We start from the raw sequence: 22,020 nt of genomic DNA on the forward strand, positions 1-22,020 counted from the left end.
CCGTGGACGTGGTGTACATGGACTTCAGCAAGGCGTTTGATAAGGTCCCCCAAGCAAGACTTCTTGAGAAGGTGAGAGGGCATGGGATCCGAGGGCCTTTGGCCTTGTGGATCCAGAACTGGCTTGCCTGCAGAAGGCAGAGAGCGGTTGTGGATGGGTCTTTTTCTGAATGGAGGTCAGTCACCAGTGGAGTGCCCCAGGGATCTGTTCTAGGACCCTTGCTGTTTGTCATTTTCATAAATGACCTGGATGAGGAAGTGGAGGGATGGGTAAGTAAGTTCGCTGATGACACGAAGGTCGGTGGTGTTGTGGATGGTCTGGAAGGATGTCAAAAGTTGCAGCAGGACATAAATAGGATGCAGGACTGGGCGGAGAAGTGGCAGATGGACTTCAACGTGGATAAATGTGTAGTTGTCCATTTTGGCAGAACCAATGGGATGAAGGAGTACACTATCAAGGGCAGGAGTCTTAGCTGGGTTGAAGAGCAGAAGGATCTTGGGGTCCGGGTCCGCAGGACTCTTAAATCGGCCTCGCAGGTGGAGGAGGTGGTCAAGAAGGCGTATGGTGTACTGGCCTTCATTAATCGAGGGATTGAGTTTAGGAGTCGGGAGGTAATGCTGCAACTTTATAAGACCCTTGTCAGACCCCACTTGGAGTACTGTGCACAGTTCTGGTCACCTCACTACAGGAAGGATGTAGAAGCTATTGAAAGGGTACAGAGGAGATTTACAAGGATGTTGCCTGGATTGGGAGGCATGCCTTATGAAGTTAGGTTGAGGGAACTGGGTCTCTTTTCCCTGGAGAGACGTAGGTTGAGAGGCGACCTGATAGAAGTTTACAAAATGTTGAGAGGAATAGATAGGGTGGATTCTCAGGCTATTTCCCCGGGTTGAAATGGTCGCTACGAGAGGACACAGATTTAAGGTGCGGGGAGGAAAGTACAGAAGTGATGTTAGGGGTAAGTTTTTCACTCAGAGGGTGGTGAGTGAATGGAATCGGCTGCCGTCAGTGGTGGTGGAGGCGAACTCGCTGGGGTCTTTTAAAAGACTTCTGGATGAGTATATGGGATTTAGTGGGATTGGGGGTTATAGATAGGTCTATGGCTTAGTAGGTATAGATGTGATCAGTGCAACTTGTGGGCCGAAGGGCCTGTTTGTGCTGTAGTGTTCTATGTTCTATGTTCCTATCCACTGACCATTTGAACACCCTTAAAGTTGGCGAGTCCACAACTGCTGCAGGCAGGGCATTCCACACCCTTACTACCCTCTGAGTAAAGAACCTACCTCTGACATCCGTCCTATAATTACCACCCCTTAATTTAAAGCTATGTCCCCTTGTGTTAACCGTCACCATCCGAGGTAAAAGGCTCTCACTGTCCACCTTATCTAACCCTTTGATCATCTTGTGTGCCTCAATTAGGTCACCTCGTAACCTTCTTCTCCCTAATGAAGAGGAGAAAACAATCTTTGAACAGTGAAGGAATTAAGGGTTATGGTGAGTGGGTGGGTAAGTGGAGCTGAGTCCATGAAAAGATCAGCCATGATCATTTTGGATGGTGGGGCAGGCTCGAGGGGCCAGATGGTCTATTCCTGCTCCGAGTTCTTATGCTCGTAAAATGTCTGATTTCAAGAAGAAATGAGATATAACTTTTGGGGCTAAAGGGCTCAAAGGATATGGGGGGGGGTGGGAAGAGGGGAATCATAGAACATTCCAGCGCAGTACAGGCCCTTCGGCCCTCGATGTTGCGCCGACCAATCAGGATATTGAATTTGATGATCAGCTGTGATCAAAGTGATTGGAGGAGCAGGATGGAGGGGCTGAATGGCCCCGGTGTTTGTAGTTTTTTTTCCTCGGGCCCCTAACCCTATAAATTAGTGTAGAGAGGATACCCGATCCTCTACACTGGTAGAGAATCCCACCCTCCCACCTCCTCTAACCTAATTATAAGTGTGGGGGAAGTTTTTTTTTATATTTTTATTTTTCTGCTGGTAATTGATTCAGGGATGGCAGTTCAGGCAGTAAGCTGCATCTCCTGTGGGATGTATGTGGTGAGGGACTCCAGCAGTGTTTCAGGTGATTTTACTTGTAGGAAGTGTGTTCGATTGCAGCTTCTGGAGGAGCGTGTAAAGGAGCTGGAGGTGGAATTAGAGGAACTCCGCATAATTCGGGAGGCGGAGGAGGACATCGATAGGAGTTATAAGGAGATAGTCACTCCTAGAAATGAGTCTTGGGTCACTGCCAGGAAGAGGGGAAAGAAGCAGTTGGGGGGACAATCCCCTGGGGCTGTTCCCCTCCAAAATAGGTTTTCAGTCCTGGAGGCTACAGTTGAGGAGGAATCAACTGGGGATAGTCAAAGGGAGCAGGTCTCTGGGGGTGAGCCTAGTGTGAAAGCTCAGGTGGTTAGGGGATGTAAAAGATTGGGCCTCGTGATTGGGGACTCCACAGTTAAGGGGACGGATAGGAGAGTCGGAAGTAATGGTAGGGACTCAGGGCTGGTGTGTTGCCTACCAGGGGCTGGGGTCCAGGATGTATCGGAAACGGTATTCAGGACTCTTAGGGGAGAGGGAGATCAACCCCAAGTTATAGTTCATGTGGGGACGCATGACATAGGGAGGTTAAGGGAAGGGGATATTAAGCAGAGATTTATGGAGTTGGGGTGGAAACTAAAGGCCAAGTCTGATAGAGTGGTTATCTCCAGACTCTTGCCTGTGCCACGGGATAGTTTAGAGAGGAATAGGGAGAGGGAAAGTTTGAACTCGTGGCTGAGGGGATGGTGCAGGAGGGAGGGGTTCAGGTACTTGAGCAATTGGGGCTCATTCTGGGGAAGGTGGGACCTCTATAAGAGTGATGGTCTACACCTGAACCAGAGGGGAATCAATATCCTGGGGGGTAAATTTGCAAAGGCTATGCAGGGAGGTTTAAACTGATTCGGAGGGGGGGTGGGATCCTGGGTAGAGGGGGTGAAAGTGAGGGGGGCATAGATGGGGACTGCAATGCACGGCATCGTGGGGGTGGGGCGGAGCAGGGTTTGAAATGCGTATACTTTAATGCGAGGAGTATTCGCAATAAAGTGGATGAACTTGCAGCGTGGATCAGTACCTGGGACTTTGATGTTGTGGCCATTTCAGAGACATGGATAGAGCAGGGTCAGGAATGGTTGTTGCAGGTTCCGGGGTTCAAATGTTTTAGTCGGAGTAGAGAAGGAGGTAGAAGGGGGGGTGGGGTAGCATTATTGGTCAGGGACTGTATCACAGTGTCAGAGAGGAAGTTTGATGAGGACTTGTCTGTTGAGGTAGTATGGGCTGAGATTAGAAATAGGAGAGGAGAGGTCACCCTGTTGGGAGTCTTTTATAGACCTCCAAAAAGTTCTAGAGAGGTTGAGGAAAGGATTGCGGAGACGATCCTGGTTAGGAGTGAAAGTAATAGGGTAATTGTTATGGGGGACTTTAACTTTACTAATATTGATTGGAATAGCTATAGCTCTAGCTCGTTAGAGGGGTCAGTTCTTGTACAAAGCGTGCAGGAAGGTTTTTTGAGTCAGTATGTAGATAGGCCAACTAGAGGTGAGGCTATATTGGATTTGGTGCTGGGAAATGAGCCAGACCAGGTGCTAGACTTGGAAGTTGGGGTGCATTTTGGTGATAGTGACCACAATTCGGTTACGTTCACCTTAGTGATGGAAAGGGATAGGCATAAGAACATAAGAACATAAGAACTGGGAGCAGGAGTAGGCCATCTGGCCCTTCGAGCCTGCCCCGCCATTCAATAAGATCATGGCTGATCTGTCGTGGCTCAGTTCCACTTTCCCGCCCTCTCCCCATAACCCTTAATCCCCTCTCTTATCAAAAACCCATCAACCCGCTTCTTGAAAATATTTAGCGAGGCAGCCTCCACCACTTCAACGGGCAGAGAATTCCAGAGATTCACCACCCTTTGAGTGAAGAAGTTCCTCCTCAACTCCGTTCTAAACCGCCTCCCCTTTATCTTGAGGCTGTGCCCCCTAGTCCTACTGTCCTTTCTGAGCGGGAAGAGTCTCTCCACCTCTATCCTATCCATCCCATTCATCATCTTATACGTCTCAATGAGATCTCCCCTCATTCTTCTAAACTCTAACGAGTACAAGCCTAGTTTATTCAGCCTCTCCTCATAGCTCAACCCCCTCAACCCCGGCATCAGCCTAGTAAACCTCCTCTGCACTCCCTCCAAGGCCAAAATATCCTTGCGTAAGTGCGGCGACCAAAACTGCACACAGTACTCCAGCTGCGGCCTCACCAATGCCCTATACAGCTGCAGCAAGACCTCCCTACTTTTATATTCAATCCCCCTCGCTATGAAGGCCAGCATCCCATTCGCCTTCCTGACCACCTGCTGCACCTGCAAGCTGGGTTTTTGCGATTCATGCACAAGGACCCTGAGGTCCCTCTGCACCGTCGCATGCTGCAGTTTTTCGCCCCGTAAGTAATAGTCCTTCCTACCATTCTTCCTACCAAAGTGGACCACCTCGCACTTGCCAACATTAAATTCCATTTGCCATTTCCTGGCCCATTCGCCCAGCCTATCTAGATCCTTCTGCAGACTCTCCACACCCTCCGCACAATTTGCCGTTCCCCCAATCTTGGTGTCATCCGCAAATTTCGACACCCTACACTCGGTTCCCTCCTCCAGATCATCTATATAAATGGTAAAAAGCTGAGGCCCCAGCACCGACCCCTGGGGCACTCCACTAGTCACCATCCGCCAATCCGAATAGCACCCATTGACCCCCACTCTCTGCCTCCTATTTGACAACCAATCCTCTATCCACGCTAACACCTTACCCCCAACTCCAAGTCCCCTGACCTTCTGCAATAACCTCTTATGAGGTACTTTGTCAAACGCCTTCTGAAAATCCAGAAAGACCACATCCACCGGCTCTCCTCTATCCACCGCCCTAGACACATCCTCATAGAACTCCAGTAAATTTGTCAGACACGACTTCCCTTTAATGAAACCGTGCTGCGTCTGCCCTATCAAGCAGTTCCCCTCAAGATGCCTCGCTATTTCCTCCTTGATGACAGATTCTAACATTTTACCTACAACAGACGTTAAACTAACCGGCCTATAGTTCCCCGCCTTTTGCCTGGCACCCTTCTTAAACAACGGCGTAACATTAGCTGTTTTCCAATCTTCCGGCACTTCCCTGGAATCCAGCGACGTTTGGAAAATAACCACCAAGGCATCCACTATCACCTCCGCCATTTCTTTCAGAACCCTTGGATGCATTCCATCCGGTCCTGGGGACTTGTCCACAATCAGCCCCTCCAGTCTGTCGAGCACCGCCTCTCTAGTAACAGTAATGTCATTGAGACCCTCCAGTCCTACCACCTTTCCATCTCTAACACCCGGCAAATTATTCACGTCCTCCTCCGTGAAGACAGAAACAAAAAAGTTATTCAATACCTTAGCCATATCCCCATCCCCTACCACTAGGTCCCCTTTCTCATCCTCTAAAGGACCAACGTTCACCCTAGCCAGCCTCTTCCTTTTTATATATTTATAAAAACTCTTGCTATCCTTTTTTATATTAAGCGCTAGCCCAGCTTCATAGCTTCTCCTACCCTCCTTTATCAACTTCTTTGTCAATCTTTGTTGACATTTAAACCTCTCCCAATCCTCTTCTCGCCCACTACTCTTAGCTACTCTAAACGCCTCCGCTTTTAATTTAACACTTTCCTTCACCTCCTTCGTGATCCACGGCTTATTACCTCTCCTCCTACTATCCTTTTTGACCATCGGAATAAATTTCTGCTGAGCACCAAGAAAGATCTCCTTAAAGATCCTCCACTGCTCCTCAGCAGACCTACCTTCCAACGCGCTCCCCCAGTCAACATTCGCCAATTCTTCTCATCCTACCGTACTCCCCTCTATTCAAACAAAGGACGCGTGTCCGGGAACCCACTTTCTCCTCCTCCATCTGCACCAGAAACTCCACCATACAATGATCACTCTCTCCAAGAGGATCCTTCACCGCAAGGTCCCTAATTCTACCCGCCTCATTACATAGCACCAGCATGAACCTTGGGTCAGTAGTTTTAGCTGGGGTAAGGGTAATTATGAAGCTATTAGGAGAGAATTAGAGTAATGAATTGATTAGAGATAGTCAGCATGGTTTTGTAGCGGGAAGGTCGTGCCTTACTAACCTTATTGAGTTCTTTGAGAAGGTGACTAAAGAGGTGGATAGGGGTAAGGCAGTAGATGTGGTATATATGGATTTTAGTAAGGCGTTTGATAAGGTTCACCATGGTATGCTTCTGCAGAAAATGCAGATGTATGGGATTGTTGGTAATTTAGGTACTTGGATCAGGAATTGGTTAGCAGATAGGAGACAGAGGGTGGTGGTTGATGGTAAATATTCATCATGGAGTTCGGTTACGAGTGGTGTGCCTCAGGGATCTGTTTTGGGGCCACTGCTGTTTGTAATCTTTATTAATGATCTGGATGAGGGTATAGTTGGGTGGATTAGTAAGTTTGCTGATGACACCAAAGTCGGAGGTGTGGTAGATTGTGAGGAAGGGTGTCGAAGTTTGCAGGGTGACTTGGACAGGTTGCAGAGCTGGGCCGAGAGGTGGCGGATGGAGTTTAATGCGGAGAAGTGTGAGGTAATCCATTTCAGTAGGAATAACAGATGTGTTGAGTATAGGGCTAACGGGAGGACTTTGAATAGTGTGGATGAACAGAGGGATCTAGGTGTATGTGTACATAGATCCCTGAAAGTTGGGAATCAAGTAGATAAGGTTGTTAAGAAGGCGTACGGTGTCTTGGCGTTTACTGGTAGGGGGATTGAATTTAGGAGTCGCAGCGTCATGTTGCAACTGTACACAACTCTGGTGCGGCCGCACTTGGAGTACTGTGTGCAGTTCTGGTCCCCACATTACAGGAAGGATGTGGAGTCTTTGGAGAGGGTGCAGAGGAGGTTTACCAGGATGTTGCCTGGTATGCAGGGGAGGTCCTATGAGGAGAGACTGAGGGATTTGGGGTTGTTTTCACTGGAAAGAAGGTGGCTAAGAGGGGATCTTATAGAAACATATAAGATGATTAGAGGTTTAGATAGGGTGGATGGTGATAGCCTGTTTCCTCGGATGGAGAAAGCTAGCACGAGGGGGCATGGCTTTAAATTAAGGGGGGGTAGTTATAGGACGGATGTCAGGGGTAGGTTCTTTACCCAGAGGGTGGTGAGGGACTGGAATGCCCTGCCTGCTGCAGTTGTAAATGCGCCTAGTTTGGGGGCGTTTAAGAGATCCATGGATAGGTTTATGGACGAAAAGGGATTGGTTTAGATTAGTGGGTCAATGTTTTTTTTTAAAATAAGACTGGTCGGCGCAACATTGTGGGCCGAAGGGCCTGTTCCGCACTGTAATGTTCTATGTTCTATGTTCTAATTAGGAAGCATAGGTTGGACTAGGAGACTACAGGGACTGGGAACGTCCGAAATGTGGAGTTTTTTCAAGGAGCAGCTACTGCGAGTCTGTGATATGTATGTCCCTGTCAGGCAAGGAGGAATTGGTAGGGCTAGGGAACCGTGGTACACTAAAAAAGTTGATTCGCTGGTTAAAAAGAAAAAGGAGGCTTATGTCAGGATGAGACTTGAGGGCTCAGGTAGTGCACTAGAAAGCTTTAGATTGGCTAGGAGGGAGTTAAAGAGTGAGTTAAGAAGGGCTAAAAGAGGACATGAGAAGACTTTGGCTGATAGGATCAAGGAGAATCCTAAGGCGTTCTATAGATATGTTAAGAACAGAAGGTTGGTTAGGGCAAGATTAGGGCCAGTTACAGACAGTAGAGGGAAGTTGTGTGTGGAACCGGAAGAGATTGGAGAGGCATTGAACCAATATTTCTCTTCGGTGTTCACGCAGGGGGACATGAATGTAGCTGAGGAGGACACTGGGTTACAGGGGTGTAAAATAGACAGTATTACAGTTGATAAGGGGGATGTGCTGGATATTCTTGAGGGTTTGAAAATAGATAAGTCCCCTGGGCCGGACAGGATTTACCCTAGGATTCTCTGGGAGGCAAGAGAGGTGATTGCAGAGCCTCTGGCTCTGATCTTCAGGTCATCGTTGGTCTCTGGTATAGTACCGGAAGATTGGAGGATAGCGAATGTTGTCCCATTGTTTAAGAAGGGGAACAGAGACTTCCCTGGGAATTATAGACCGGTGAGTCTTACTTCTGTTGTGGGCAAGGTTTTAGAAAAAATTATTAGGGATAGGATTTATAGTTATTTGGAGAGTAATGAATTGATTGGAGATAGTCAGCATGGTTTTGTAGCGGGTAGGTCGTGCCTTACTAACCTTATTGAGTTTTTTGAGAAAGTGACCAAAGAGGTGGATGGGGGTAAGGCAGTTGACGTGGTATATATGGATTTTAGTACTTTGAATATTTAAGGACTTTGAATAGTGTGGATGAACAGAGGGATCTAGGTGTATGTGTACATAGATCACTGAAAGTTGGGAATCAAGTAGATAAGGTTGTCAAGAAGGCGTACGGTGTCTTGGCGTTTATTGGTAGGGGGATTGAATTTAGGAGTCGCAGTGTAATGTTGCAACTGTACACTACTCTAGTGCGGCCGCACTTGGAGTACTGTGTGCAGTTCTGGTCCCCGCATTACAAGAAGGATGTGGAGGCGTTGGAGAGGGTGCAGAGGAGGTTTACCAGGATGTTGCCTGGTATGGTGGGGAGGTCCTATGAGGAGAGACTGAGGGATCTAGGGTTGTTTTCGTTGGAAAGAAGGCGGCTAAGAGGGGATCTTATTGAAACATATAAGATGATTAGAGGTTTAGATAGGGTGGATAGTGATAGCCTTTTTCCTCGGATGGAGAAAGCTAGCACGAGGGGGCATGGCTTTAAATTAAGGGGGGGTAGCTACAGGACGGATGTCAGGGGTAGGTTCTTTACCCAGCGGGTGGTGAGGGATTGGAATGCCCTGCCTGCTGCAGTTGTAAATGCGTCTAGTTTGGGGGCGTTTAAGAGATCTCTGGATAGGTTTATGGACGAAAAGGGATTGGTATAGGCTAGTGGGTCATTGTTTTTGTAACTGGTCGGCGCAACATCGTGGGCCGAAGGGCCTGTTCTGCGCTGTAATGTTCTATGTTCTATGTTCTATTAGTAAGGCGTTTGATAAGGTTCACCATGGTAGGCTTCTGCAGAAAATGCAGATGTATGGGATTGAGGGTAATCTAGGAAATTGGATCAGGAATTGGCTGGCGGATAGGAGACAGGGGGTGGTGGTTGATGGTAAATATTCGTCATGGAGTTCGGTTACGAGTGGTGTGCCTCAGGGATCTGTTTTGGGGCCACTGCTGTTTGTAATTTTTATTAATGATCTGAATGAGGGTATAGTTGGGTGGATTAGTAAATTTGCTGATGACACCAAAGTCGGAGGTGTGGTAGATTGTGAGGAAGGGTGTCATAGTTTGCAGGACGACTTAGACGGGTTGCAGAGCTGGGCCGAGAGGTGGCGGATGGAGTTTAATGCGGAGAAGTGTGAGGTGATTCACTTTGGTAGGAATAACAGATGTGTTGAGTATAGGGCTAACGGTAGGACTCTGAATAGTGTGGATGAACAGAGGGATCTAGGTGTATGTGTACATAGATCCCTGAAAGTTGGGAATCAAGTAGATAAGGTTGTTAAGAAGGCATACGGTGTCTTGGCGTTTATTGGTAGGGGGATTGAATTTAGGAGTCGCAGCGTCATGTTGCAACTGTACACAACTCTGGTGCGGCCGCACTTGGAGTACTGTGTGCAGTTCTGGTCCCCACATTACAGGAAGGATGTGGAGGCTTTGGAGAGGGTGCAGAGGAGGTTTACCAGGATGTTGCCTGGTATGGAGGGGAGGTCCTATGAGGAGAGACTGAGGGATTTGGGGTTGTTTTCGTTAGAAAGAAGGTGGCTAAGAGGGGACCTTATTGAAACATATAAGATGATTAGAGGTTTAGATAGGGTGGACAGTGATAGCCTTTTTCCTCGGATGGAGAAAGCTAGCACGAGGGGGCATGGCTTCAAATTAAGGGGAGGTAGTTATAGGACGGATGTCAGGGGTAGGTTCTTTACCCAGAGGGTGGTGAGGGATTGGAATGCCCTGCCTGCTGCAGTTGTAAATGCGCCTAGTTTGGGGGCGTTTAAGAGATCCGTGGATAGGTTTATGGATGGAAAGGGATTGGTTTAGGTTAGTGGGTCATTGCTTTTTAACTGGTCGGTGCAACATCGTGGGCCGAAGGGCCTGTTCTGCGCTGTAATGTTCTATTTTCTGTGTTCTATGTTCCTGCTTCTAAATTCTCTGTTTAAATTAAAATACAGGGAATGTTTAAAGTGAAAGTAAGCTGAAGGTTCTGAATATTTAGAACTACATCTATAACAATAATTACAAATTATATAAATTATGTAATCTCCTAACACCAATAGGCTTTAACTTGCCAACCAATCAGCATCCTTATGGTGATATTTTGAAATTTGTGTTGATGAGTACTAAATGAAAAGCTTCAGCAAAATGTCTCTTTTCCACCAACCCCAGCCTGAAAAATCTGTCACCCTCAACTCTGTTTCCATGTTCACCTCTCCGGCTAACCTCACAAACCAAAATCAAAATGTTCACGTCTTTCTGAAACTTCAATCTCCAAAATGGAACACCAACGACCTGATTGGATGGACCCAGTGAGTTTTAAACATTGCCTGGAATTTCCTGCCTTTCATATTGTTCTCAGAATGGTTTCAAAGTTTTGCCAAGGATTTATATAAAAGCAGGATGCTGAGTTGGGATTTTATCCTCAGTAAGAAATCCCACTTCCTGTCTGGATACCAGGAAACAGCTGCACGGTGATCGAGATTTCACTTTCACTATCAACAAGTGTTCAGCCAATGGGGAGGACAGAGGCAGACAGATATTTAACTGATCTCATCATAGCTTCTGCAATGTGTTACTGTGGAAGGATTTCATTAACAATCTCCATCAACCTTTCCAACACAGCTGAAGGACTGCTGCTGTGGTGTACAACTCTCTGAATGCAGGAGTTTATCTGACCCTTTAGCTGAACCTCTGGTATTTCCTGGAACAGATGTTACCTGATGAAATCCTCCACGTAGGGCAGGCAATCTTGCTGAACCATTATTTGGATGCCACTGGTTTTATTCTCACTGATGAGGTTGCCATCAGTACTGAGTGACAGGATTAACCTGTGTGCACACAGATGGAGTTTGACTGGTCCCCGCCTGGATGTTAGCACCAGGATTTTGACTTGGCAGTGTTTCTGGCTCAGGTAAAGTTTATTCAGTGAGTCATGAAGCTCAGAGATCTGGTCGAGTCTATAACTGGGCATGTCTCCAGTCTGACCTGTGGAACAGAGGAACACATCCAGTGAAACCTCACTACAAAAACTAATCAGGGCCTTCCTTTCAACCCAAAATCTGGCACAGCATTTCCAGGGTAGCAGGCAGTTGTTGAAGCTATCCTCTGTACACTCCATTCCGAAACAAGCTAAATAATCAAAAGGCATCAACAGATGAGGAACAGAGGGAGAGAAGCAGTTGATGTAGATATGATGTGATTGGTGAAGGTTTGGAGGGCCGAAGGGCCTGTTCCTTCTTCAGGTAATTGGATTTGGTTAAATTGCCATGACAGGAACATAGCAGCGTGTTAACAAAGGGAACTATCGGGCCACCAGTTCATAGAGATTTACAGCCTGGAAACAGGCCCTTTGACCCCACTTGTCCAACGCCACCATTTTATTTTGAAAACCTTAAATTAATCCCAATTGCCACATTTGGCCCATATTCCTCTCAACCCATCGTACCCATGTAACTGTCTAAATGCTTTTTAAAAGATAAAATTGTACCCACCTCTACTACTACCTCTGGCAGCTCGTTCCAGACACTCACCACCCTCTGTGTGAAATAATTGTCCCTCTGGACACTTCTGTATCTCTCCCCTCTCACCTTAAACCTGTGCCCTCTAGTTTTAGACTCCCCTACCTTTGGGAAAAGATATTGACTATCTCGCTGATCTGTGCCCCTCATTATTTTATAGACCTCTATAAGGTCACCCCTCAGCCTCCTACGCTCCAGAGAAAAATGTCCCAGTCTATCCAGCCTCTCCTTATAACTCAATCCATCAAGTCCTGGTAGCATCCTAGTAAATCTTTTCTGCACTCTTTCTAGTTTAATAATATCCTTTCTATTTTTCTGCATGGAGGTCGGTCACCAGTGGAGTGCCCCAGGGATCTGTTCTAGGACCCTTGCTGTTTGTCATTTTCATAAATGACCTGGATGAGGAAGTGGAGGGATGGGTAGGTAAGTTCGCCAATGATACGAAGGCTGGTGGTGTTGTGGATAGTCTGGAGGGATGTCAAAAGTTGCAGCGGGACATAGATAGGATGCAAGACTGGGTGGAGAAGTGGCAGATGGACTTCAACGCGGATAAATGTGTAGTGGTCCATTTTGCCAGGACCAATGGGATGAAGGAGTACAATATCAAGGGTAGGAGCCTTAGCTGTGTTGAAGAGCAGAAGGATCTTGGGGTCCGGGTCCATAGGACTCTTAAATCGGCCTCGCAGGTGGAGGATGTGGTCAAGAAGGCGTATGGTGTACTGGCCTTCATTAATCGAGGGATTGAGTTTAGGAGTCGGGAGGTAATGCTACAACTTTATAAGACCCTTGTCAGACCCCACTTGGAGTACTGTGCGCAGTTCTGGTCGCCTCACTACAGGAAGGATGTGGAAGCTATTGAGAGGGTGCAGAGGAGATTTACAAGGATGTTGCCTGGATTGGGAGGCATGCCTTATGAAGTTAGGTTGAGGGAGCTGGGACTCTTTTCCCTGGAGAGACGAAGGTTGAGAGGCGACCTGATAGAGGTTTATAAAATGTTGAGAGGAATAGATAGGGTGGATTCTCAGAGGCTATTTCCCCGGGTTGAAATGGTCGGTACGAGAGGACACAGGTTTAAGGTGCAGGGAAGCAAGTACAGAGGAGATGTTAGGGGTAAGTTTTTCACTCAGAGGGTGGTGAGTGAATGGAATCGGCTGCCGTCAGTGGTGGTGGAGGCGAACTCGCTGGGATCTTTTAAAAGACTTCTGGATGAGTATATGGGATTTAATGGGATTGGGAGTTACAGATAGTTCTGTGGCCTGGTAGGTATAGATGTGATCAGCGCAACTTGTGGGCCGAAGGGTCTGTTTGTTCTGTAGTGTTCTATGTTCTATAATAGGGTGACCAGAATTGCACGCAGTATTCCAAGTGTGGCCTTACCAATGTCTTGTACAACTTCAACAAGACGTCCCAACTCCTGTATTCAATGTTCTGACCGATGAAACCAAGCATGCCGAATGCCTTCTTCACCACTCTGTCCACCTGTGACTCCACTTTCAAGGAGCTATGAACCTGTACCCCGAGATCTCTTTGTTCTGTAACTCTCCCCAACAGCCTACCATTAACTGAGTAAATCCTGCCCTGGTTCAATCGATCAAAATACATCACCTCACATTTATCTAAATTAAACTCCATCTGCCATTCGTCAGCCCACTGGCCCCTGTCTGGATGTCAGCACCCGGACTTTGAGTTTGCAGTGTTTCTGGAGGAGGAATTGTGCTGATAATAAAGTGATGGGATCAGTCCAGTAGCAAAGTGAGAATCTGAGATCAGAAGAACAGTGTGTGAGATCTGAAACTGGAAATAGTAAGCAGCTCTGACAGTATTTACCAGGAGGGAAATAGAGTGAATGTTTTGAGTGGTCGACTCTGTCAGAACTGAAAAGAGAAAGAATCTGAGCTGTGAAAACTGCAACAAAATGAGCAACTGGAAGAATAAGTGTGGGTCGGATGCCTGGCTGGCTGTGAAAGGGGGACAGAGGCTTTTAGCATTGAGGCAACAAATGGAAGGAATAATAAGCACACAGGTACAGCAGGCTGTAAAGAAGGCAAATGGTATGTTGGCCTTCATAGAGGATTGGAGTATAGGGTTAGGGATGTTTTGCTGCAATTATACAGGGCGTTGGTGAGGCCACACCTGGAGTATTGTGTGCAGTTTTGGTCTCCTCATCTGAGGAACATAGAACATAGAACACTACAGCACAAACAGGCCCTTCAGCCCACGAGTTGCGCCGATCACATCAACACCTACCAACCTACAGACCTATCTATAACCCCCAATCCCATAAAACCCCATATACTCATCCAGAAGTCTTTTAAAAGACCCCAGCGAGTTCGCCTCCACCACCACTGACGGCAGCCGATTCCATTCACTCACCACCCTCTGAGTGAAAAACTTACCCCTAACATCACTTCTGTACTTGCCTCCCCGCACCTTAAACCTGTGTCCTCTCGTAGCGACCATTTCAACCCGGGGAAATAGCCTCTGAGAATCCACCCTATCCATTCCTCTCAACATCTTATAAACCTCTATCAGGTCGCCTCTCAACCTTCGTCTCTCCAGGGAGAAGAGTCCCAGCTCCCTCAACCTAACTTCATAAGGCATGCCTCCCAATCCAGGCAACATCCTTGTAAATCTCCTCTGTACCCTTTCAATAGCTTCTACATCCTTCCTATAGTGAGGCGACCAGAACTGCGCACAGTACTCTAAATGAGGCCTGACAAGGGTCTTATAAAGTTGTAGCATTACCTCCCGATTCCTAAACTCAATCCCTCGATTAATGAAGGCCAGTACACCATACGCCTTCTTGACCACATCCTCCACCTGCGAGGCCGATTTAAGAGTCCTGTGGACCCGGACCCCAAGATCCTTCTGCTCTTCAACACTACTAAGACTCCTGCCCTTGATAGTGTACTCGTTCATCCCATTGGTCCTGCCAAAATGGACGACTACACATTTATCTGCGTTGAAGTCCATCTGCCACTTCTCCGCCTAGTCCTGCATCCTATCTATGTCCTGCTGCAACTTTTGCCATCCTTCCAGACCATCCACAACACCACCGACCTTCGTGTCATCGGCGAACTTACTAACCCATCCCTCCACTTCCTCATCCAGGTCATTTATGAAAATGACAAACAACAAGGGTCCCAGAACAGATCCCTGGGGCACTCCACTGGTGACGGACCTCCATTCAGAAAAAGCCCCATCCACAACCACTCTCTGCCTTCTGCAGGCAAGCCAGTTCTGGATCCACAAGGTCAAAGCCCCTTAGATCCCATGCCCTCTCACCTTCTCAAGAAGTCTTGCATGGGGGACCTTATCAAACGCCTTGCTGAAGTCCATGTAAACCACGTCCACCGCTAGGCATCAGCCTAGTAAACCTCCTCTGCACTCCCTCCAAGGCCAAAATATCCTTGCGTAAGTACGGCGCTCAAAACTGCACACAGTACTCCAGCTGCGGCCTCACCAATGCCCTATACAGCTGCAGCAAGACCTCCCTACTTTTATATTCAATCCCCCTCGCTATGAAGGCCAGCATCCCATTCGCCTTCCTGACCACCTGCTGCACCTGCAAGCTGGGTTTTTGCGACTCATGCACAAGGACCCCGAGGTCCCTCTGCACCGTCGCCTGCTGCAGTTTGTCGCCATGTAAGTAATCATCCTTCCTACCATTATTCCTACCAAAGTGGACCACCTCACACTTGCCAACATTAAATTCCAGTTGCCAGTTCCTGGCCCATTCGCCCAGCCTATCTAGATCCTTCTGCAGACTCTCCACACCCTCCGCACAATTTGCCGTTCCACCAATCTTGGTGTCATCAGCAAATTTCGACACCCTACACTCGGTTCCCTCCTCCAGATCATCTATATAAATGGTAAATAGCTGAGGCCCCAGCACCGACCCCTGGGGCACTCCACTAGTCACCAACCGCCAATCCGAATAGCACCCATTGACCCCCACTCTCTGCCTCCTATTTGACAACCAATCCTCTATCCATGCTAACACCCTACCCCCAACTCCATGCCCCCTAACCTTCTGTAATAACCTCTTGTGAGGTACCTTGTCAAACGCCTTCTGAAAATCCAGAAAGACCACATCCACCGGTTCTCCTCTATCCACCGCCCTAGACACATCCTCATAGAACTCCAGTAAATTTGTCAGACACAACTTCCCCTTAATGAAACCGTGCTGCGTCTGCTCTATCAAACAATTCCCCTCAAGATGCCTCGCTATTTCCTCCTTGATGACGGATTCTAACATTTTACCTACAACAGACGTTAAACTAACCGGCCTATAATTCCCTGCCTTTTGCCTAGCACCCTTCTTAAACAACGGCGTAACATTAGCCGTTTTCCAATCTTCCGGCACTTCCCCGGAATCCAGCGACGTTTGGAAAATAACCACCAAGGCATCCACTATCACCTCCGCCATTTCTTTCAGAACCCTCGGATGCATTCCATCCGGTCCTGGGGACTTGTCCACAATCAGCCCCTCCAGTCTGTCGAGCACCACCTCTCTAGTAACAGTAATGTCATTGAGACCCTCCAGTCCTACCACCTTTCCATCTCTTACACCCGGCAAATTATTCACGTCCTCCTCTGTGAAGACCGAAACAAAAAAGTTATTCAAGACCTCAGCCATTTCCCCATCCCCTACCACTAAGTCCCCCCCCTCATCCTCTAAGGGTCCAACGTTCACCCTAGCCAGCCTCTTCCTTTTTATATATTTATAAAAACTCTTGCTATCCTTTTTTATATTAAGCGCTAGCCCAGCTTCATAGTTTCTCCTACCCTTCTTTATCAACTTCTTTGTCAATCTTTGTTGACATTTAAACCTCTCCCAATCCTCTTCTCGCCCACCACTCTTAGCTACTCTAAATTCCTCCGCTTTTAATTTAACACTTTCCTTCCCTCCTTCGTTATCCACGGCTTATTACCTCTCCTCCTACGGTCATAAGAACATAAGAACATAAGAAATAGGAGCAGGAGTCGGCCATCTAGCCCTTCGAGCCTGCCCCGCCATTCAATAAGATCATGGCCGATCTGTCGTGGCTCAGTTCCACTTTCCCGCTTTCTCCCCATAACCCTTAATCCCCTCTCTTATCAAAAACCCATCAACCCGCGTCTTAAAAATATTTAGCGAGGCAGCCTCCACCACTTCAACGGGCAGAGAATTCCAGAGATTCACCACCCTTTGAGTGAAGAAGTTCTTCCTCAACTCCGTTCTAAACCGCCCCTTTTTAACCTTTTTAACCTTTTTAACCATCAGAATAAATTTCTGCTGAGCACCAAGAAAGATCTCCTTAAAGATCCTCCACTGCTCCTCAGCAGACCTACCTTCCAACGCGCTCCCCCAGTCCACATTCGCCAATTCTTCTCATCCTACCGTACTCCCCTCTGTTCAAACAAAGGACACATGTCCGGGAGCCCACTTTCTCCTCCTCCATCTGCATCAGAAACTCCACCATACAATGATCACTCTCCCCAAGAGGATCCTTCACCACAAGGTCCCTAATTCTACCCGCCTCATTACATAGCACCAGATCCAAGATAGCTCGCTCCCTCGTCGGCTCCAACACACACTGTTCAAGGAAACTATCCCGGCAGCATTCCAAGAACTCCTCCTCGAGCTCACCGCGTCCAACATGGGTCGACCAATCAATATGTAGATTGAAATCCCCCATAATTATCGCCGTCCCATTCTTGCACGCCGCATTTATTTGCACGTTTACAGCCCGCCCCACCTCCAGATCATTATTCTGGGGCCTATAGACGACACCCACCAGCGTCTTCCTCCCTTTGCTGTTCCTAATCTCCAACCACAACGATTCCACTTTCTGCTCTTTGGTTCCTATATCATCCCTTGCTACCACCCTGATGCTATCCTTAATCAGCAGAGCTACGCCCCCCCCTTTTTCCTCCCGCCTATCCTTCCTAAACACTTGATACCCCTGGACATTCAGCTCCCAGTCCCTGTCACCTTGCAGCCACGTCTCTGTAATGGCCACCAGATCATATCCATTTGTGCTGATCTGCGCCACCAACTCATCCACTTTATTCCGAATACTTCGTGCATTCAGATAAAGCGCCTTCATCCCAGCCTTCACCTGGACCCTATTTGCCAGAACGCCACCAACCATACTCACGCCCCCTACTCCCTCTATTATTGGGACATCCTCGGCCTCTTCCCTTACCTGTACCCTCTCCTTAACTTTAGACCTCGTAATGTCACCTACCCTCGCACCCTGCAGCCCCCCCCCCCCCCAATTAGTTGAAAGCCCTGTCTACAGTCCTATTTACACGATTCGCCAGGACTCTGGTCCCAGCACGGTTCAGACCAGCCCCATCCCGCCCGAACAGGTCCCACCTACCCCACTACTGGTGCCAATGCCCCATAAATTCAAACCCATTCCTCCCACACCAATCCCTGAGCCACCCATTCACTTCCTTAATCCTATCAACCCTACGCCCGTCTGCACTCGGTTCAGGCAGTAGCCCAGAGATAACCACCTTGTCGGTTCTACTTTTTAATTCCATTCCCAGCTTTTCATACTCCCTCCCCAGATCCTCAGTTCGCATTTTGCCTACGTCGTTGGCACCCACATGTACCACAACGACTGGATTCTCACCCTCCCACTCCAGGTTCCTCTGCAGCCCAGATGCGACATCCTGGACCCGAGCACCAGGCAGACAACACACCCTTCTGTGCACTTTGTCATTGTGACAAAGGACAGTGTCAATACCCTTAACCCCACTATCCCCATTTACTACTACGTTCCTTTTCACCTTCTCTTTGCCTATCTCCTGTGTCTGCATCACTGTACTGTGTGCAGTTTGCTCACCAACCTCACAGCCCTCATTCTCGTCCAGACTGGAAGCAAGAATCTCAAACCTGTTATGCAGGTTGAGAGGCTAAGGCATTTGGTCCCCACCCTCTTTCCTCCGGTCCCCACCCTCCTTCCTCCGCTCCCCACCCTCTTTCCTCCGGTCCCCACCCTCCTTCCTCTCCGCAGCCCCCTCCTGTTCCTGACCCTTAGAGTTAGCCAGTCTGGGGGGAGTGGATGTCTCCTGCACCCCATTGACAATGGCACCCTCCCTCCCCCTGATGAGCCTCAGTGTCTGTAGCTCAGAGGCCAGCTCATCTACCTTGAGCTGGAGCTCCTCCAGCAACCTGCACTTACTGCAGACATGGTCACTGGGAAGGACCCTGGGGTCCACCAGCTCCCACATCATACAGAAACAACACATCACATGCCCCTCCATTATTCACTGTAGTAATGTTGAAAATTTCAACACGAACTTACCTGGCCCTTTTTCCCCCAAGCCCTTTTGCTCTTAAGCCCTAGTAGCTCACTCTGCTTCCCTCTCACTCCGCTAGTCTATCTGTATCCTGTTCTGTATCCTATCTATATCCCAGTCTCTCTACATCCTGTTCTATATCCTATCTATATCCCAGTCTATCTATATCCTGTTCTATATCCTATCTATATCCCAGTCTATCTATATCCTGTTCTATATCCTATCTATATCCCAGTCTCTCTATACCCTGTTCTATATCCCATCTATATCCCAGTCTATCTGTATCCTGTTCTATATCCTATCTATATCCCAGTCTCTCTATATCCTGTTCTATATCCTATGCGGGTTGATGGGTTTTTGATAAGAGAGGGGATTAAGGGTTATGGGGAGAGGGCGGGAATGTGGAACTGAGCCACGACAGATCAGCCATGATCTTATTGAATGGCGGGGCAGTCTCGAAGGGCTAGTTGGCCTACTCCTGCTCCTATTTCTTATGTTCTTATGTTCTTTATATCCCAGTCTATCTATATCCTGTTCTATATCCTATCTATATCCCAGTATCTCTATATCCTGTTCTATATCCTATCTATATCCCAGTCTCTCTATATCCTGTTCTATATCCTATCTATATCCCAGTCTCCCTGTATCCTGTTTTATATCCTATCAATGTCCCAGTCTCTCTATATCCTGTTCTATATCCTATCTATATCCCAGTCTATCTGTATCCTGTTCTATATCCTATCTATATCCCAGTCTCTCTGTATCCTGTTCTATATCCTATCTATATCACAGTCTATCTATATCCTGTTCTATATCCTATCGATATCCCAGTCTCTCTATATCCTGTTCTATATCCTATCTATATCCCAGTCTATCTGTATCCTGTTCTATATCCTATCTATATCCCAGTCTTTCTACATCCTGTTCTATATCCTATCTATATCACAGTCTATCTATATCCTGTTCTATATCCTATCAATATCCCAGTCTCTCTATATCCTGTTCTATATCCTATCTATATCCCAGTCTATCTGTATCCTGTTCTATATCCTATCCCAGTCTCTCTGTATCCTGTTCTATATCCCATCTATATCCCAGTCTCTCTATATCCTGTTCTGTATCGTATCTATATCCCAGTCTATCTATATACTGTTCTATATCCTATCTATATCCCAGTCTCTCTACATCCTTTTCTATATCCTATCTATATCCCAGTCTCTCTATATCCTGTTCTATATCCTATCTATATCCCAGTCTCTCTATATCCTGTTCTATATCCTATCTATATCCCAGTCTATCTGTATCCTGTTCTATATCCTATCCCAGTCTCTCTGTATCCTGTTCTATATCCCATCTATATCCAGTCTCTCTATATCCTGTTCTGTATCCTATCTATATCCCAGTCTCTCTATATCCTGTTCTATACCCTATGCGGGTTGATGGGTTTTTGATAAGAGAGGGGATTAAGGGTTATGGGGAGAGGGCGGGAATGTGGAACTGAGCCACGACAGATCAGCCATGATCTTATTGAATGGCGGGGCAGGCTCGAAGGGCTAGATGGCCCACTCCTGCTCCTATTTCTTATGTTCTTATGTTCTTTATATCCCAGTCTATCTATATCCTGTTCTATATCCTATCTATATCCCAGTCTCTCTGTATCCTGTTCTATATCCTATCTATATCCCAGTCTCTCTGTATCCTGTTTTATATCCTATCAATGTCCCAGTCTCTCTATATCCTGGACTATATCCTATCTATATCCCAGTCTCTCTGTATCCTGTTTTATATCCTATCAATGTCCCAGTCTCTCTATATCCTGTTCTATATCCTATCTATATCCCAGTCTATCTGTATCCTGTTCTATATCCTATCTATATCCCAGTCTCTCTGTATCCTGTTCTATATCCTATCTATATCACAGTCTATCTATATCCTGTTCTATATCCCATCGATATCCCAGTCTCTCTATATCCTGTTCTATATCCTATCTATATCCCAGTCTATCTGTATCCTGTTCTATATCCTATCCCAGTCTCTCTGTATCCTGTTCTATATCCCATCTATATCCCAGTCTCTCTATATCCTGTTCTGTATCCTATCTATATCCCAGTCTATCTATATCCTGTTCTATATCCTATCTATATCCCAGTCTCTCTACATCCTTTTCTATATCCTATCTATATCCCAGTCTCTCTATATCCTGTTCTATATCCTATCGATATCCCAGTCTCTCTGTATCCTGTTCTATATCCTATCTATATCCCAGTCTATCTATATCCTGTTCTATATCCTATCTATATCCCAGTCTCTCTATACCCTGTTCTATATCCCATCTATATCCCAGTCTATCTGTATCCTGTTCTATATCCTATCCCAGTCTCTCTGTATCCTGTTCTATATCCTATGCGGGTTGATGGGTTTTTGATAAGAGAGGGGATTAAGGGTTATGGGGAGAGGGCGGGAATGTGGAACTGAGCCACGACAGATCAGCCATGATCTTATTGAATGGCGGGGCAGGCTCGAAGGGCTAGATGGCCCACTCCTGCTCCTATTTCTTATGTTCTTATGTTCTTTATATCCCAGTCTATCTATATCCTGTTCTATATCCTATCCATATCCCAGTATCTCTATATCCTGTTCTATATCCTATCTATATCCCAGTCTCTCTGTATCCTGTTCTATATCCTATCTATATCCCAGTCTCCCTGTATCCTGTTTTATATCCTATCAATGTCCCAGTCTCTCTATATCCTGTTCTATATCCTATCTATATCCCAGTCTATCTGTATCCTGTTCTATATCCTATCTATATCCCAGTCTCTCTGTATCCT

At 47.0% G+C, this 22,020-nt stretch overlaps 1 protein-coding gene across 1 annotated transcript in view; it reads right to left on the reverse strand.

Annotated features, from left to right (window-relative positions):
* The window catches only part of LOC145338744 (galectin-3-binding protein-like), a 79,941-nt gene that overhangs the window by 10,991 nt on the left and 46,930 nt on the right, over positions 1–22,020 (reverse strand). Inside the window, exon 4 of the mRNA XM_080183132.1 lies at positions 11,093–11,360. Within this exon, the coding sequence (XP_080039258.1) occupies positions 11,093–11,360 (268 nt within the window). The remainder of the gene's footprint in view (positions 1–11,092; positions 11,361–22,020) is intronic.

Source organism: Carcharhinus amblyrhynchos, unplaced genomic scaffold (assembly GCF_965287045.1).
Source record: "Carcharhinus amblyrhynchos unplaced genomic scaffold, sCarAmb.v2.hapA chromosome_159, whole genome shotgun sequence".
In the NCBI taxonomy this organism is placed as follows: Eukaryota; Metazoa; Chordata; class Chondrichthyes; order Carcharhiniformes; family Carcharhinidae; genus Carcharhinus; species Carcharhinus amblyrhynchos.